The 20423-nt window shown below is 40.7% G+C and overlaps 2 protein-coding genes across 7 annotated transcripts in view; both read right to left on the bottom strand.

Annotated features, from left to right (window-relative positions):
- Positions 1-5907, bottom strand: part of arid2 (AT-rich interactive domain 2) — a 63506-nt gene extending 57599 nt beyond the window's left edge. For all 6 annotated transcript variants that reach the window (XM_067428690.1, XM_067428691.1, XM_067428695.1 and 3 more), the window contains exons 1-3: positions 5430-5907; positions 5228-5321; positions 4479-4576 (exon numbers count right to left, since the gene is read on the bottom strand). In XM_067428690.1, coding sequence (XP_067284791.1) covers positions 4479-4576; positions 5228-5321; positions 5430-5521 — 284 coding nt within the window. In that variant the 5' untranslated portion in view covers positions 5522-5907. The remainder of the gene's footprint in view (positions 1-4478; positions 4577-5227; positions 5322-5429) is intronic.
- Positions 5908-13906: 7999 nt separating this feature from the next.
- gas2l3 (growth arrest-specific 2 like 3) overlaps positions 13907-20423 on the bottom strand; it is a 29586-nt gene continuing 23069 nt past the window's right edge. The window contains exons 7-9 of the mRNA XM_067428713.1: positions 20117-20252; positions 17985-18092; positions 13907-16525 (exon numbers count right to left, since the gene is read on the bottom strand). Of these exons, the coding sequence (XP_067284814.1) occupies positions 15623-16525; positions 17985-18092; positions 20117-20252 (1147 nt within the window). The 3' untranslated portion in view covers positions 13907-15622. The remainder of the gene's footprint in view (positions 16526-17984; positions 18093-20116; positions 20253-20423) is intronic.

Raw genomic sequence — 20423 nt, 5'->3', positions numbered from 1 at the left:
TCATGCGCACCTGGGAACGCTGCTCACGTGCTCAGTCAAATGATTGTTTGTCAGCTGTAAAAATGTCATATGCTTGGAATAAAATATTATTTAATTTAAATTTAATCTCCTGTTTAAAAAAATATGTAATTGTATATGTAATACTGCAAATGTAACCTATATAACATAACTTGCTGCCGTAATAACGCCTCATTTCAGATGTTTGTATGTTTTTTTTCTTTCTTTCTCTTTTGAGCGGTGGGTGATGAAAGCTTTAATCGTGTAAAAACTTTCCAGCATTTCAGTAATAAAAGTGTAAGCTTTAGATCTTTAAAATGCATCCGAATTACAGGGAAACGCAACAATACGGTGGTCTGCATGGGTCAAAAATTATATAAACAGTTAATTTAGAAGTGATCTCTACTTGAAAACTCAGAGATGTGAATTCAGATGGCAATTAAATCACCACACGTCCTTTGTGTTTGTCAAAAAAACGGTAGGTAATTTGGCCGGGGATTATTACACGGGTGGTGGGATAAAAACACTGACAATCTGGATTCGGACGGCAATAACATCACTGACTTTCCCCTGTAAATGATGAAAATACCTTAAGACCCCACGAGAAACTATTACCACCCGAATAGGGCTTTAGACTACACCACGGTTTCCTAACGGAAACACCTGTTCTACTACAATCAGTCAAACTGAAAAAAAGCCGAATGAAATTCCTTGTGTGGCTGGTGATAGTGATATCTGACAGAAATGAGTCCCTGCGGATGCAGAATAGGCTGGATGGCTTTTCCCTCATGGGATGTGTGTGGGACGCTCCCAAGGTTTTCTTTCCGTGGCTTTGAGATAAACCTTGAACAGTTCTGGAAAAAGGTCTTTGTAATTAAGACATTCCTGCATCCTGATCCAATCAAAACACCTGCAGCTTTAAAACACTGCTAGTTTTGCATAAACGGGGATCATTTTGTTCCACTGCAAACACCACACAGGCTTTCACTCACTCGATGTTTCAAGATTTCCTCTGAACAATCATGTGCGTCTGTCTAAACTCTGAAAAAGCTTTGGATGAGAGCGCTCCAAACTCCCTCAGAGACAGATTCACCTCAACATGACACAAACGCCGCCAGGATTTCAAAAACCACCGGCATTACATCAGAATTGAGCAGCACTTTTGATTATGAAAATGAAACCAAGAGACCACGTCTAATAAATCTATGCATGCCTCGATGGTACTAAAAAAAAGTTTAAAGGGTCATAACACACACAGTTTCTGCCAGTCTCGTGTTAATCTTGAGTATCTATAGTCATGTTGTTCCTTCATATCTCACAAGAGTCTTTAGTTTATCATATTTATAAAATAAAGAGACACTGAACCGATTCTTTCTGAAAACAGCCGAGTCCGTGGAGGCGTGCAGTGGGCGGAGCTAAAGAGTCACGAACACGAACACACACAGAGCATTATCCCTGGATAACTCGATTCACTACACAGTGTGGTTCACATTATATGCACTTGCGTGCCAATTGCCAACAAAACACACACATTTGATGCAGTTTCACTCACCGCCTGCGATTTCCACTCCGGGAACATACACACACACTCACACACACACACACACACAGAGAACTCTGGAAACACAAACTGCATCCACTGGCTCCCTTAACCCTAAATGAAGCTCGTTGATGGGTGTGCTTTTGCTCTGGTTGGTCTGTGTGTGTGTGTGTGTTTTAGCCAGGAGAAGTGCCCATATAAGGAATTCCGCCCTTTATGACTTCATACAGGGCCATACTCGGAAAAAAAACTTCCTGAAACTTGTTTGAATCCTGAAGGAGTGTATTCGGCACAGAAATACTCCCGTCATACATCCAAACTTGTTTTATGAAATGTTGTCCATGTTTATCAGGAGAATCATCTCTTGAACTGTGCGTGAATAAGGCAGAATGCATGAAATAGCATTAGACCTCCCCTTTAAAGCTCTGAGGCGATGAAACACACTATTCTCTCCTCACGAGGAAGACACACAGGAGAACGTAGTAGTTTCCATCCCTCAGCGTTATTTCTGAGATTATCTAACAAACAACCTCTCCGGCAATGACTGAAGACGTTAAAGGGGACTTTGCAGAATGATAATTACTCTTTTGCATGGCAGGTATACGTCTCCTCACGGCCCACACAGCCTAAACGCTCCCTGCTGCCAAGTCTGTCTCGCTCTCACCCCCTCCATAACCTACTAAACTAGAGAGAAACGCACATGGAAAACCAGCAGCTCGCTGACAACACTGCTACGGCGTGCTACTAATATACAAGAACGGAAAGATTTTGCATGTGCAACAGCTGGTGACATCTTTAGGTGTTTACACATGAATCAAGGGTGTGCATGTTGTAAAACACCATTAACCACATTCATAAGAACGCAGATACCAACCTAGAAAGCAGAAAACGAGCAAAATAAAGCGACAGTTAAAGTCTGAACACACCAGCACGGGTCTAAAACAATCATCACATCAGCACATGCATGTTGTGAAACTTCTTTTATCAAAACCACAAAACCCTGCCTCCAAAACAAAAGACTCTATTAGACCAATGCAAATGACAGATGCATCCTTTAAAGTGACCCATATACAAGCCCAAAATAATCATGTAAGACTGTAAAACACACTGGTGTAGATGTACGGAACAATGCATAGAACAAGCCAAACTTAAGTGTAAAATCTCTTATTAAAACATACAGGAATCATTAAATGCACATCGTGAAACGTATTAAATAAAGATTCAGGTGCAAGATACAAGTGACCGATGCATCCCTAAAAGTGACTCAAATTCACGGTAAATCTCCCTGGTTTAGCCTTAAAATCCCACATATTAAATCACAAGCAATGTTGCATTTTTGAGAAGCACGCCTAAAGTACCTCAAAGTAAAGCCTTTACATTTTTTGTATCTTAAATTTAAATGTTCAAGAATTAACACATGCATGTTGTGAAGCTTGTATAAAATTAAAATTAAACCCTACTATAGGCCAATGCAAGTGATGGATGCATCCCTAAAAGTGACGCCAATACACCACTGATACCAGCGATTTAGGTCGCATTTGTAACTTAAATGATGCATCTGTTAAACAAGAGAAAAATTGTTTCTTATTCAAATATACAAGAATTAGCACATGCATGTTGTGAAGCTTGAATAAAAAAATAAACTACAAAAACAAAGTACTATAGGCCAATGCAAGTGACATGCATCTTTTAAAATGACCCAATATGCCACTGCAGAACTCACTGATTTAGGTCGCATTTCTCACTTAAATTATGCCTTAGGAAGCACAAGTTTTGGTGTCTCTTATTCAAATATACATGAATTAGCACATGCATATTGTGAAGCTTGTATAAAAAAAACTAACACTTCTATAGGCCAATGCAAGTGCCTGAAGCATCCTTTATAGTGACCCGATATACCAATACAAGTGACAGATGCATCCCTAAAAGTGACCCAATATACCAGTGACTTAGGTCGCATTTGTTACTTAAATGATGCCTCTGTTACACACGAGAAAAGTTGTTTCTTATTCAAATATACATGAATTAGCACATGCATGTTGTGAAGCTTGTATAAAAAAAAAAAAAACACTTCTATAGGCCAAAGCAAGTGACGGATGCATCCCTAAAAGTGACCCAATATACCACCGATACCAGTGATTTAGGTTGCATTTGTCACTTAAATGTTGCATGTGAAGAACAAAAGAAAAGTTGTTTATTTTATTCAAATGTACAGGAATTACCACATGCATGTTGTGAAGTTTGTACAATAAAAAAAAAACACTACTATAGGTCAATGCAAGTGACTGATGCATCCTTTAAAAGAGACCCAACATACCCCTGTGACCCGATATATTAATGCAAGTGACGGATGCATCCCTAAAAGTACCCAATATACCACTGATTTAGGTCGCATTTGTCACTTAAATGATGCCTCTGTTAAACACAAGAAAAGTTGTTTCTTATTGAAATATACATGAATTAGCACATGCATGTTGTGAAGCTTGTATTAAAAAAAATAAACACTTCTATAGGCCATTGCAAGTGACAGATGCATCCCTAAAAGTGACCCAATATACCACCGATACCAGTGATTGCATTTGTCACTTAAATGATGCATCTGTTAAATCTGTTCTTATTGAAATATGGAGGAATTACCACATGCATATACACAAAAATAAACACTTATAGGCCAATGCAAGTGACAAATGCATCCCTATAAGAGACCCAATACACCACTGGTTTAAGTTGCATCTGTCACTTAAATAAGGCATACGTTCAACACGATAAGAGTGCAAAAACAAATCTAAATTCTCCTCAATGCAACATGCGATCCCCCCCAAAACACAGTCGGAACCGAGCCGCGTGTCCGAGAGCACGAGAGCTGCGAAGCGTCTGTAAACATTGAGCACATGTGCGGGAGTTGATCAGAGAGGGAGAAACTGAATAAGAAAACACTCACCGAAGGTAGTACTGTTTCAAAACAAAAGCAGCATTCGAGCAACTCCTGGGGAAATTGAAATCCTCGCCCAGTTCGGACCACTGGTTCTTGTCGGACACCTGTAGGGGTGATGAGACGGATGAGAAGGGTTCGGTTCAGATGGAGGACCGTGTGTGTGTGTATATGTGTGTGTGTGTGTGTTAGAGATCTCTCTCTCTTGTGTGTGTGTAATGTGTGCATGCTAACTCGCATTAGCACTCCGGCTAACTTACACTTTCCCATGTGAAATGAATAAATCAGACCTGGTGGGGAGACCCGACTTAACGCGGGGGGGAACCCGTCCGAACCCCCGCGAGTGGACCGCGGATCTGGCGCGGTCGGTTTGCGGGTGTATTTATTTACAACGCGGAATACACAGGCCTGTGTGCGGCCTACGGGCTCGCAGTGCTCCGCCACACGGTTGGAATAAGCCCGCTGGTGCACACGGCGGGTCCGGACAGGGTTCGGTGCCTCGGCTTCGGTTCTCTTGATCGATGTAAAAGCCGCCCGGTAATTTTGAAGTGAGTGTGTGTGAAAGAGTGTGTGCGCCAACACACACTCTCACACACACATTCGCTCACTCACATACTCATACATACACTCACACACACACAGGCCGATGATCGGTAGAACCGTTGGTTGATCCGCCGAACCGGGCCGGAAAAGTGTGTGTGAGATGCGAAATGTTGAGTTTAGTGAGTGAGAGTGTGTGTGTTTTTTAAGGAACTTACCTTCGCGAAGCCCCCTAAAGACACCACTCTCACATAGAGAGCACCCAGGTCCAGCTCCTTGCCACACACCACGGGAACCTTTCTAAACGGCGATCTGTGGAGAAAAAGAACCGAATGAACACCCGTGATCCGTCCGGACCCCCTCACGCGGCCGGCGCGGGTCACTCAAGTTATAATAAGCGCGAAATTCCCGCTCGCTCACCCTCTGCTGTGGTGAAACTGCCGCAGCTCGTCCAGGAAAGCCTGTCCTTTCCTCCGCTGCTCGGGGAGGTTTTTCCCCGTCGAGTTCGCCATCGTTTCGCTGAAATTCGGTCAAACCCCCGGCTCAGATTCGGTTCCTAAGAGTCCGGGGATCCCATGCTCCGGTCCGGCGCGGCTGCGTGTTTTTGAAAAGTTAAAGAAATGACGGAGGATGAGAGTGGAGAAACCGCTCCAACGGCAGCCCGAACAGACCCCGCGCGAGCTCAGCCCAACCGCCGCGCTGCGCCGCTCATGGCTGCACGGGAAACCGACGGTACCGGCTGCGCTTGTGTTGGTGTTTGGAGTGGGTTTTTTGACAGTGCGGGACGGACGCGGCTCCGGTTTAATCGCGCACACTGTGAAGCGGCAGCGGGATCCAGTTCAGACAAAAAGACCCGAGGCCGCGCGACTCCGCGGCGCCCCCATCAGGCAACCGTCGGTATTGTAACCGCCACAGCGCCGTTCATGAACAATAGACGGAGCTCGCTGAAGGAAAGGGGGAGTCTCGAAACTCCCCCAAACCGTTAAAAACGGAAACCAACCGTGAGCGTCGGTGGGGGGAAGGGAACTGTCAGATTCCATCAGCGTCATAAAAATAATAAAACTCGAGTCACGCAAAGTGTCGACTATGAGAGAGAAGCGTAAATTATGCTCTCTTTTAAGACTTTTAGTCTTTTTTGTGATAACTTCCATTGGCTATGTTTCCATCCGGCTATTTAAATGCAAATTTTGGGATATTGCATTAAAAAAACGTTGGATAAAAAAAAGTGCACAAACTAAAATAGAAGCACATTTTTTGAAGGACGCATGAAATACACAATATAATAATAATAATTCTAAACAAAGACACTTATTGAGGTGCAAGTAATTTAGGTCTGGTTTCACAGACAGGACTTAGACTAAATGGAGTATGAAAGTTACTTAAATGCCCTAAGTAAACTAAGGCCTAATCCTGGCTTAAGGAGGTCGCACACAGGTGATGCTCAGCGCCGCGTCTCATGTATCTCACACCGGACGTGCACATATTATATACGCGCAAACTCAATTTTGAATCAACTTCTGACAGAAGAGCTGATCTTGTAGCACAGGGTAAAATTAGTATGTGTGTACATTGACGATATGAGGGAAATATAATATACATTTAATATATAACCTTGACATGGCGCTCTGTGGCGCGGCAGGATTTTAAACAACTTTCTGAGTAGTCGCGGACATGCCGCTGCCGTGTGTGTACACATTGAAAACAATGTGTTCGAATTTTAAAGACATGGCATGGTCTAGTGCTGAGCTTTGCGTCCAGAGTACGACCCCCTTAAGCCAGGATTAGGCCTTAATTTATTTAGGGCATTTAAGTAACTTTCATTAAAGGTGCAATATGTAACTTTTCAGTCCGCTAGAGGTCGTCTGTTCCAAACAAAGGCATAGTTTGATGACGCCAAGCTTGAGCGCAGAATCTTAGGACGTGTGTTCTTCACCTCACACCTGGTGGGAAAGAGTCGAGATAAGACTCGGGCAGAAATCATATTCATGGATGTGATTATTAATGTTACTGTAGTGTGAAGCAGAGCAGGACCAAGTGTTGTAGAGCTGAGCACGGCCGCTGGAGCGATTGTTAATGAGATGAACAACACACCTCACTAGCTTAAACAATTTAAAAAAGTTTAACATGTCCTAAAAAACATTACTGCAGATAAAACGATATCACGGGTATATTTTAAGATATTTCAGTTCAAGATTTTTTCAGTTAAAACCACACAAACATGCATTTTAGTCTGGGACTAGATTAAGCCTTCTCTTTGAAACCGAGGGTTTGGCTTTTTGTGATAACTTCCATTAGCTATGTTTCCATCCAGATATTTTAATTTAGATTTTGGGAAATTGCAGTAAAAAATGTTAGATGGAAACGCCAAGATACACTTAAATTCTAAGTGTGCATAGTAAAATGCACATAAACTACGATGGAAACACATTTTTGAAGGACGCATGAAAAACGCAATAATAAAAATAATTCCTAACACGAGATTTATTGAGATGCAAGTCATTTATGCATACCTGTATCCCGTTTTGGCCGGGAAAGTCCTGTATTTTGCCATACTTTCCCGCCGTCCACCCGTATTAGTATTTTCTTGTAAATATCCCGTATTTTAACTTGCGTTATTAAAAAAATAATAATACTGGTGGAAAAAAACAAAAACATTTTCAATCTGAGCTCTGTAACTAGCCTCGCGATAACTGCCGTCTGCAGTAGCCTATGGTACTGTAGTGGCCGTTGTCGTGAGGTTAGTGTGTGTGGTCAGATGACGAGTGATGACGCAGGAAAAAAACAAAAACAAAACAGAGACGGATGATGGACGTAAGACGGAAGGCACTCCTGCCAAAAAAACCAAACCCTCGTGTAAATACCTTGATCAATGGGACAGCGAATTTAATTTCTCTGAAGAGGAGCAGGTGGGGAACAGTCACGCGTTTCGTAAGTTTTGTAACTGCGACTTCAATTTCTCACATCGGCATCATGTCCGACAGTGGAAGATCTTTTAAAGTGACAGTAACCACTTATAATGACAATGTAAAGAACTAAATTGCTCACTAAATATGCTCTGCTCTTGACTAAATAAATTCAGTACCTTTAATAAGGATTAATCTATATATAATTCATAACTAATGCAGTGCAAACTGATAACAATTTATGTATATTGCATACTTGTTATACAAGTAGGAAGAGCACAGGTACAAATTAAAAGTATTATTATTATGGGTTTATGTGAGGATAAATACATGAAGGCGTGTGTATTTATTTATACACAATAATTATACACAGTACACAGACATATTATGTAAACAAATTTTTTTATTTTAAATCGCGATGTATCAATTTGACGGCACAAAAAAAAATTCTTTGTGGGCTACTATAGAATTTAAAACAAAAATATATAGTGTATAGCCTAAATTATATTTTAGGGCTGTGCAATATGGATGAAAAAGCAAACATTTATGTCAAAAATCATTCATGTTTCGGTCTGTGTGTGTGTCAGACAGCGCAAGACTGAAAAATAATGCATTTAATAACTCTTTTTAACATCAAGCAAGCCTCATAAGGAACAGTCATGTGCCCAGTCTATTCTCTGCTATATGCGTCGACCTAAAACCTACACTTTTCACAATGCTGAAGTAGCCTATTTAAATCATTCAGATAGCCTATTGCATGCCGTTGCGATATGTAGGCCTACATTTGCGATATTTCGATATATTGCACAGCCCTATTATATTTATATATATAGCATATATATATATATATGTATATATATATATATATATATATATATATATATATATATATATATATATAATATTCATAATAACTTCTCAAATGCAAGAGTAAAAGGCAAAGCCTCAGTCAGCACATGTCTGGCACTGCACGTTGCTCAGAAACAAACATTAATAGCTTAAGTTACACCGTGGTGTCTGCAGTTAAAGTAGTACAATCTGCGCTTTGTTGCGGCGAATGGACAGACATTTTCTCCCGGTCCCTTGTGATAACCGCCGGGCGGATATAAACGACACGGGGTGACTACATTCAACCATTACACGCACCCCTCGCGCAAGTTATTCTGCTACAAAATGGCGGAGCTCGACGCGAAAGACCCCATTTTGTCACGCAGACGATAAGAACAGCGGGAAAAAAGCGTAATTTTATATTTCTAACGATATTTTGAGCGAGTTTCGGGGAGCGTTTCGCCGCGCGTGCTGATATGTTGAGCCGTCGCGCGGCGGAGTGGAGAATAATGTCCGCGCGCGCTCTGGGTTTGACGCAGCTCGAGCGCTGCCGTTTTACAAGCTAGATTAGATTTATATCGTATTTTAAATAACAAATAGACATTTTATCTAAAGTCTTGAATGTTTAATGTTTCGATCGGTTAGACTTGTTAACATTATTTGTGTCAGTTTATTTGAAATATATTGATAATCTGTTTTCATATTTTATGATATGTACTGCAAAGTTGTGTAGCCTACTTATATATCTCTTACGAAATGCAGTTATATGTGTAGATCTGCGCGAACCATGCGTTTATGGACCGGTTTCTCAAGGTGATGGATAACCTAAAAATATAATTTTGTTTTGAAATTGTGACATGATAAATATGGTAATCTCATAGTCACATCAGTATTCCATTGGCTATAAAATTATTATTTTGTGAGTGAAATCTCTTTAAAATTATATAAGACGTGAAAAGTCATGCAACCATTGCATATTGAAATGCATAGAAGATTGAAGTACATGCGGATTTACTTGAGCAAACTCAAAAAGCTGCATCATCAGTAGATATTAGACATAAGCCACTGTATCAGACTGTCCACCTATAATCTGTTTTGTATTAGTCGATCATCTGAAGGATGCACGACTAAAACAGAGTAATTATATCTTAGTCTTTGCTAACCTCAGACAGCAACAGATATTAAGTATATATGCATGTTTTAAAGGGGGAAGACGAGATGTAGGGAGTTATGATTTGGGAAAGTGCGCCTTCTTGTGGTTAAACATAGGAAAATGTTTATATATATATATATATATATATATATATATATATATATATATATATATATATATATATATATATATATATATATAAAAAAACATAGATCAGGCATAACATTCCTAATATTGTGTTGGTCCCCCATTTCCCTGACCCATCGAGGCATATACTCCACTAGACCCCTGAAGGTGTGCTGTGGTATCTGGCACCAAGATGTTAGCAGCAGATCCTTTAAGTCCGGTAAGTTGTGAGGTGGGGCCTCCTTGGATCGAACTTGTTTGTTCAGCACATCCCACAGATGCTCGATTGGATTGAGATCTGGGGAATCTGGAGGCCGAGCCAACGCCTCAAACTCGCTGTCGTGCTCCTCAAACCATTCCTGAAGCGTTTGTGCTTTGTGTCAGGAGCATTATCCTGCTGGAAGAGCCACAGCCACCAGAATACCGTTTCCATGAAAGGCTGAACATGGTCTCAGCAATGCTTAGGTAGGTGGAGCGTGTCAAAGTAACATCCACATGGATGGAGGACCCAAGGTTTCCCAGCAGAACATTGGCCAAAGCATCACACTGCCTCCGCCGGCTCGCCTTCTTCCCATAGTGCATCCTGGGGCCATGTGTTCCCCAGGTAAGCCACACACACACACACACACCCGGCCATCCACGTGATGTAAAAGAACACGTGATTCCTCAGACCAGGCCACCTTCTTCCATTGCTCCATGGTCCAGTTCTGATGCTCACATGCCACTGTTGGTGCATTCGGCGGGGTCAGGGGTCAGAGGTCACCCTGACTGGTCAGCGGCTCTGCCGCCCCATACGCAACAAACTGAGCTGCTCTGTGTATTCTGACAGCTTTCTATCAGAACCAGCATTAACTTCTGGAGCAGTTTGAGCTCCAGTAGCTCGTCTGTTTGATCAGACCCCACGGGCCAGCCTTCGCTCCCCACGGTCATCAATGAGCCTTGGCCGCCCATGACCCTGTGGCCGGTTCTCCACTGGTCCTTCCTTGGGGCACTTTTGATAGATACTGACCACTGCAGACCGGGAACAGCCCACAAGAGCTGCAGTTTTGGAGATGCTCTGACCCAGTCGTCTAGCCGTCACAATCTGGCCAAACTCGCTCAAATCCTTACGCTTGCCCATTTCTCCTGCTTCACACACATCAACTCTGAGGACTAAATGTTCACTTGCTGCCTAATATATCCCACCCACTAACAGGAGCCGTGATGAAGAGATCATCAGTGTTATTCAATGGTCATAATGTTATGCCTGATCTGTGTATTAGTGCTGGGCAATCAATTAATCCCATCCAAAATAAAAGTTTTTGTTTATGTAATATGTGTGTGTATTGTGTAAAATTATGTTTGATTAAAATAAATAAGTATATAATATAAATAAAAGATTTACATGAATACAATAAATATGTTTATACGAATATTTAACCAAATTTTGTTTAAAGATGATTCTCAACTGTGTTATGAACAATATAACGAAATAAACTGATATACAGTATGCAATATGTGTGTAAAATGGCGCTACATTGATTTTCCTATTCAATGCAAAGCATCTGGACACTGGATCTGAGGTGCTCTTGGAGCAACATGTAATGAAAAGTGTAATAACTGGTGACATTTTCATGATAATATCTAATATTTCATATGAGTACTGATGTGTAATTTCCCTATTCCCCTTGTGTCTCCAAAATGCCCGATAAACATGATTTAAGCCCTGCATGTATGAAGTCAATACCCTGTTTTGAAACAGAAAGTCATATTTTGATCAGAAACCTTTTTTCTGAGATGCTGATTTATCACAAACAGTTTGAAATCTGACCATTCAGTCATTTTTAAAGATCAAGGAGAAGTTGATTGTCCTGGTGTAGGCTAACCTTTAATCAAATGGCATCTTCACAGGACATCCAGACTAAAACCGTGACATGTTCGAGAACTTCACTCCAATATAACGTCCTGTACAGTGGACAAAAGTCTGGCCCTGGGTCCCAGGAGGATATTAAAAGCAGTGAGTTTGAACCCTCGGCTTGTAGTTTGTCTTTTTAGCCACTAGGACGCAGCACTTTCACACAAATCAACTGTTTTACTCATACAGATTTACGAGGTTAAAGATTATGATTGAGAGAATGGTGTAGTTACTGATGTAGTAAAGCTTATTTCCACTAAAGGGGATTTTAAAATTGTGCTGGAAATTGAGAAATATGTTCATCTCGTACTCATATATGGGTTGCACCAACTAATCTTAAATCTAAATGAAGGTTTATTGAATAACTGTTGCACTAAACTTTAAACCTTGATTAAAAATAAGCAGGTTTACATTTAAACCATCATTTTGATCCTGGATTTAATTTATATTTAAGATAGATTAATTTACATACCGTTAAATCTCAATTATGGATTCATTTGAAATAAAATAAAGTGCACCGACAATTAAAATATGTGACTGATTGTGCAAAGACAGAAACAGTGTGTGTGTCGTCAGGTCTCAGAGGTGTTTATTACTAATACAAATGAAAAATAAAGCGCATTGAGCCGGCAGAGTGTGTAAGGTATTAATCGCAGGTTAAATTCAAATCCCCGATTTGTTAATCTGGGTTTAAAATGATCTGGTGCTACACAATTCGATTTCAAATAAAGCCCAGATCAACAAATCCTAGATTAGCTCTATACTGTCACTTGAATTGTGGCACCAGTGTTCTGCAATATTTTCACTGTAATGCCTACACAATGACAGTACAGGATTTAAAGGCACAATATGTAAGATTTTTGGATTTAAATATCCAAAAACCACTAGAGCAATGTTATATGTTGTTGACTTGTGTGCATTATCCCAAATTTTTCCAAGAATGTTTAAATAAGCGTTTTTAACCAGGACACGGTGTCGCCTATCAATGACATCATAGGCAATGACTTTATATTGTAATAACGCAGCCGCTTTAATATCTGATGTGTTTTATTAGACACTGTTTGGATCATTGATGGACAGAAACTAATGATTTTTCTCCAGCTCTACACAGTTCGTCTTATCTGGTGCTGCTGATTTACCACAGAGTGGCATGTTTTACCGCCTAATGTGATCTCTCACTGCAGTGTGAACAAGTGTCTCATAGTAGAGCCAAGTTCGCCAACGCACAGAGTCGCATTATAACATCACTTTAACACACTCGGATGTGTGTGATATGATAAAACAGTGCTGCGTTAACACACACACACACACACACACACACGTGGAAGCGCTCGTCTGACAGAATAAAGGCGCCGCCAACTCAAGGAGTGACCAGTGTTGCTGGATTGGGTCGACGATTTCCAACTCAAAAGCTCACTAAAATCTGCCCAAAAATTTTATCTGCCAAAAAAATGTGATATTTTATTGCCATGTCAAATAAGGTTGATTAGCACAATTTTTATCTCATTAAAACAAATAAATGACAAAATAAAACAATTTCCCAAGAAAATGGAGCAAAACGGGGCAAATACATTCAAATACAGTCATGCATGACTAATATGTCCAAGTGGAGACTGGACATATTAGAGACGAAATAATTATAAACTAATTACGGTATGTGTATTAAATAAAAGTTTTTAAAAAAAGCCCAATGTAAGTGATCGTAATGAACACAATAGCAGGCATTACACACACATTAATCCACACACCACAGCTAAAATGTCATTCATTGATGCAGTGTACGATAATCCGACAACAAAACGTTAACAAGAATGCACATTTACCTTTGTGTTAGCTTTAGCCTCAGACAGAACTAGCCTAAAATAACGTTTTTCGTGAAGGTCAAAATCCCGGCGAGATCATATGTATGTGATAGATAGATAGATATATAGATATAGATTTGACTGATCTGCGCACACTAATGAGGCATCTATAAAGATATATCAATGATCACGCCGGTATTTTGACCTTATTCGACTTAAGTAATGGCGTTGAGAATACTAGATGAGATTCGTCTTATATATAAGGTTAAAAAAAAATAACACAAATACTGTTGCGTTTCTAGCAGAAAGCGATCGTTTCGTGTCTTCAGACATCAGTGTGTCTCCACGAGCCTCAGGGTTTAATATGGATTCGTATGTGTGTGTGTTTTTTTTACTCTCATAGAAATACACCCCATTGACATGCATTATACGAGCAACGGCTGAGTTAAAAATCTTCATTTATACACCATGTAGACCTTTATTTGATCACAAACAAAACTACATTCAAAACAGACATTTTCATAAAGTGCTGGAAGAGTTTCTCACACACGATCTGACACAAACATATATTTAAAAGAACCCCACAAAAATTAACCATTACACATAAAATTAATATTTTATAATAACCTTTCTGTACAGACCACAACCTCTTGAAGAATTTGTAAATATATTTTCAGTATGATAAAATAAAAGCTTGGGTGTTTATGGGCATCAGTAGTATTTGTGTGGCGTAAAGGAGGTAGCAGCTGGCTGCTCGACCAACTCAAAAACACGCATTAATCCTGCCAAACTAACCCAATAAAGGTGTTCGTGGGTGTATATCCCAACAAACTTAAGGCACACCAACCCTAATACTCTAAAAACGAGCTTAAAATGTGCTCTAAAAATATGCAATTTCACTTTGGTTTCTGCATATTATGGGCTATTTCCATCGACATGTCTCTTATGTAAGGCGCTCTTCAATGTAAATATGAACTAGAAACAGTATTACGTGATCTGAATGCCCACAGCGCATCATACATGAAGACACACATCAGTCTAAACACACACACGCGCACGCACGCACGCACGCACTTCCTGTAACATTCTGCTGGTTATGAGTGCAGAAGAAATACATTAACATACAGTGAATAAATTATGATAATCAGGTGATATTGATCCAGATATAACCTAATCAGGAGTCAAATCAGATCATATAACAGACATGGACTGACTTTGAAGAGTAGCAGATATTAAAACACAAACATGAGTTTGTAACCGTGCATAATTTTACACAATAATCTCTTAGCTAAAATAATGATAATTAAAGTAGCTAAAGAAGAAGTTAAAAAAAATGTGTTGAACCAGTTAAATGTATTGCCTGATGATTTTTTGATTTTTTTTGTATGGCACACACAATGTTTTGACAGATGCGAAGAAAAAAAAAAAGTTTATGGGCATATTTAGTTTTGATGTGAATTAAACGAGGCTGTGCTGAATTAAACGTCATTTTCATGTTTTCCATAATAAGAAAAACTAGTGCTGTCAAATCTATTAATCACATCTAACATGTTCATTTAATGAGTGCATATATATATCTCACGCACACACGCACACACAGTACTGTATTAAGTCTCTTTTTCATGTATTCCATCATAAGAAACTAGTGCTGTCAAATCTATTAATCACATTTAACATAAAAGTGTGTTTATTTCATGTGTGCATACATGTGTGCGCATGCATGTGTGTACAAGGACATCTATTAGCAAACTTTCATGTTACATGTGATTAGTGCGATTAGTGATTGCGAAGCACGCAACCATTTAAAATTACTGCACACACACCCTCGTTTTCATTCAGATCAAAATAAATATGGTCTCCATATGTGAAGCGCGACCCTCAAAAAAAGACTACATATCCCAGAATTCTCAGTTCTTTACCCTTCTCTTATTGTTCATCTCAAAGTAGGGCTCCTCGCGTCTGCCGGCTTTAGTCCGCGGTGTGTGTTTGTGGGACGTGCTCGTTGGTGCCGGTTTGGCGGTGGTGCTCATAACGGGCGGGTTACTGCTGACCAAAGGTTTCCTGTGCGTTGTTTTAACGTTGACAGGCGCGATGGCTGCGCTCGGCTCAACAGATTTGCTCTTGCTGGGTTTTGTGAGAGGAATCGTCTGTTTGGGGTCGTTCGGACGTCCCTTTCGGGGATCTAATGCGGGGGAAGGAGGGCGTCTCTGTGCGAGCCTTGAGCGTACGGGTGGGGGTGGAGGTTTCTGCGCAGACGGTGCTGAAGATTTGGGAAGTTTGCATGTGGGTTCGGGGCAGACGGGACTGCGAGGCTGAGATGGAGATCCACGCGGACGCAGTTTAGTCTTGGAGCCTGGGGCTTTCTGAGAAGTCGGGATTGACTGGGGAAGCGGGCTTCTTTTCGGGATGGGCGATGAAAGAGGGGTGGTTTTCGGGGATGGAGTAGGTGTGTGAAAAATCTTCTTGGGTGCGGCTGCTTTACGAGGCATGGAGGGCGTGGAGGCTGGCGATTGGGCGTAGCTGCGCGGTGTGGGCGTGTTGGGTTTGGACACAGACGTCATGGAGGCTGAAGATGAAGATGAAGACTCAGGGAGGAGATTAACGGCTGCAATCGGGTCCATCGTGGGTGGTTGCGCGGTCTGCGTGCTGTGGGCGGGGCCTGGGCCGGACGGCCCTTTCTGAAAGGCTAGAATCTTCTGCTCTAGAGTCGTGAACTGAAGCACGCGGCCAGGGTCGTATTTCAGCAGAAACCCTTTCAGAGTGTCCCAACCTCCACCGACACGCACCATCACATGCTTCCCATGGAGCATCTAAAAACAGAAGGATATTAAAGGGTTATTTCAGCGATTAGCATATGGCTTTGTATCAGTAGAAACCCTGGAGTATATTCAAATGATCGTGCTCCCCCCACATATCCCCCTGAGACGAGAGACTTATGCATTGTATTTCTGGAAAAATTCCTCCCATGACGCAAATTGACGATATTTGGGTCATCGGAGGAATTTCTGGCCAGAGGCTAAAGACTACAGCCAGCAGAGGGAGCCATTTCCGCATGTTTTCAATCCGCGCATGAGGGATGGAGATCACACTCACAGCATTCATGTAAAGGGAGCTATGCTGAGCAATGTGTTTTAACATATCAAATTAATTTCTATGAAAGTTAAGCTTCCAAAGGCGTGAACTGAAAACAGGCCAGACTGAACACGCGCTGTTAATGTATGCCGCAGACGAATTACCTCAGCTCTCATCAGGAGAGCTCATTCATGACGGTGAATGTAATCTGCGTCCTGCAGCGTTTGTGCCGTGACACTTCCTCAGTGTATAAATCACATTATATTGAACAGACACGTTCAGTTTTTAATTGTAGTGTCTGTTCTCTAACTCAGTCACAGTAATCTAGTAGCGGTGGCTTTGGGAATGGTCTCACAGGGCAGCGAAGCATTCTGGGAATTGTTGTCTTTCATCCCCATGTCTTATTTCAGTCTAGAAGGCACCAAATTCAAAGTTAATTTCACATTTCTACTATATTAATGACCCAGTTTAAATGCAGATTCATCTTCCCAGCGCTGAAGTACCCCTTTAACTAGTGAGTAGCCACACTGAAATAAATACAATTTTATTGGCATCTAGCATTTCATCAGAAAGCAAGATTTCACACGGCATCTGCTTGTGCGAATGTTCTACCTGATCTAATTTGAAGCGATTGAGTTCTCGATATCTTTGTCTCAAATTCTGAATGACAATATTTTTCACTCTAGATTTGAATCTCTTATAAACTGGGTAAACCCAGCCTGACAAATAAAGATTCGAACGGTCATGAATCAGCGTATTGATTTATGATTCGGATCGCCAATGTCACGTGATTTCAGCAGTTTGACACGCAATCTGAATCATGAATCAATTCGCTGATTCACAACCGTTCAAATCTTTATTTGAGGATTGAAAACAGACCCGGAAGAGAAGCCAATGCTGAATAAAGTCGTAGTTTTTGTTATTTTTGGACCCAAATGTATTTTGGATGCTTCAAGAGACTCTAATTAACCCACTGATGTCTCAGATGGACTACTGTGATGATGTTTTTATTCCCTTTCTGGACATGGACAGTATAGTGTGCATACACTTGCATACGCTCTCGGACTAAATATAAAATATCTTAAACTGTGTGTGAAGATGAACGGAGGCCTTACGGGTGTGGAACGACATTAGGGTGAGGAGATAATGACAGACTTTTCATTTTTGGGTGAACTAACCCCTTAAAGCTGCTCTTACCCTGATGAACAGGATCTTGTCTCCGAGCCTGTAGCGTCCCTCAGACAGATACTCGATGGAAAACTTCTGCGAGCAGTTACAGGGAGTGTCGTCCTGGTCCACACGATCCTAAAACCACAGGAGTGTTTAGATGAAAATTGGTGACATGTTACTTAAAATCCTTATGTATAATGCATCATATATTTTCATAAATAATACAACCATAGTTCAAATTAGAGGTGTGCCATAATCATACCATCCACGATAATGAGTTTATTATTTTTTACATGATAAAAAAAGTGTCATATCGCGATATCATATTTCATAATGCCCTTCATTCTGTTTGCAATAATAAATGCTGCTGCGGTGCTGCCTACCAGCTGCAATCGCCAATAAAACTTTGTTCCATTATTTTATTTCTATATCGTCATATATATCGCTATCGCACATATTCTTGAAATACCGTGATACCATTTTGAGGCTACCACCCCTAGTTCAAATGCATAGTAAAATAAGCAGATTTTGAAATTGGTTTTTCGTCATGTGTTTTAATGCCCTTTACTTTCTGAAGGTGTGTTCAATGATTAGATATGTATTATAACCATACAATGCATTATAAGGTGCATTACAATGCATAATTAATGCATTCAAATGACTTATATATAAAGGCTTTAAAGGGATAGTTCACTTTGAAATTAAATGTTGATATGTTTTAGCTTCACTCCACAGGAAACACGCACGCGCGCCCTCGGATCAGTCGGACGTAGTGGTGTACAAGAGGTAAAAACGATATAAATACTGTTGGTTTTCTCACACAAACTGCTCGTTTCGTGTCTTAGGCCATCAGTGTGTACTTACGATGGGGGATTGTTTAATTTGGACTTCTCTGTGTATGCTCTTTGACGTGGTGACCATAGACCTGCATTATGTGAGGCACACACAAGAACGGTTTGACCTAAAATGATCAAAATTGAAACTACTGGGGAAACAAATACTCCTACATCTCGGATGCCCATGAGGTAAGCTCAAACATATCAAACTTTAATTTCAAAGTGAACTATCTCTTTAAGTAAAGTATTACCGAAAAATCACTAATTTACAAGAGAGAAAAATAACAGCTAGTTTGCAGATAGTGCATGAACTCATTATCAGACGAGAGGACGTCCCACTGGTTATTTGGCTCAGAGACAGTGAATTTGTTAGCATTTAGGGTAAAAATGTTCCTCACATGAAGTCTCTAAACAACAGCTGCTGTTTACACACTCAACAAACAATAATAAACTCAGCAGGAGACATGATGCTCTGACTCGTCCGCCCCATACGCAACACACTGAGCTGCTCTGTGTATTCTGACAGCTTTCTATCAGAACCAGCATTAACTTCTGGAGCAGTTTGAGCTCCAGTAGCTCGTCTGTTTGATCGGACCCCACGGGCCAGCCTTCGCTCCCCACGTGCATCAATGAGCCTTGGCCGCCCATGACCCTGTGGCCGGTTCTCCACTGGTCCTTCCTTGGAGCACTTTTGATAGATACTGACCACTGCAGACCGGGAACAGCCCACAAGAGCTGCAGTTTTGGAGATGCTCTGACCCAGTCGTCTAGCCGTCACAATTTGGCCAAACTCGCTCAAATCCTTACGCTTGCCCATTTCTCCTGCTTCTAACACATCAACTCTGAGGACAAAATGTTCTCTTGCTGCCTAATATATCCCACCCACTAACAGGAGCCGTGAGGAAGAGATCATCAGTGTTATTCACACTACTACATATATATCTTATTTCAGTGAATATTGATTTTATTTTAAGTGAATCATTTTTTTCGATGATAACCCTGAATTGAACTGTGAAATGGGTAAGACTTTCTACAGAAAACATATTAGCAAAACATTATATTAAGAATGTAGTTAGTTGTAAAATCTCTTAAACAAATATGGTTATTTTGGATTTCCTAATATAATCTTGGTTAAAATAGGTTGAGTAAAAAGCAGAATGGAAGTTGTTCCATTCATTACATTGGGAAACGGCATCACCAACATAGTGTGCGCTGATGTATACTGCCCATATCTGAATAATGCATGCCTAGAGAAATCTGACATTTTATACAAACTATAAAATGACAAAGACGATGCTTTTTGTGTGTGTGTGTGATACTCACAGTGTGGTACAGGGCTCCGTGCTGACAGCACACCGTGAACGTTTTCACCGGAGAAGAGTGATCCGTCAGCATTAGACTCTCCTCCAGTTCAATTTCTTTCTCCAGTTTAACCAAAACCGGAGGCTCCACCCCATACCTGAACACCAAACATCACCGTCATTACACCACAAACATTCCTTTATGAAATAACGTGATTATTTTAGAGACGCTTTATAAATTCACAAAGGTTTTGGACATTCTCCAGGACACAAAACACAATATCTGCTTTAAGCACTGAACCCAATCCACTTATATTTGCCCCCGACCC

The sequence above is a fragment of the Pseudorasbora parva genome, chromosome 20 (genome assembly GCF_024679245.1).
Source record: "Pseudorasbora parva isolate DD20220531a chromosome 20, ASM2467924v1, whole genome shotgun sequence".
NCBI classification, from domain to species: Eukaryota; Metazoa; Chordata; class Actinopteri; order Cypriniformes; family Gobionidae; genus Pseudorasbora; species Pseudorasbora parva.
The sequence above is the reverse complement of the archived record's forward strand: the minus strand, read 5'-3'. Positions and strand labels throughout refer to the sequence as shown.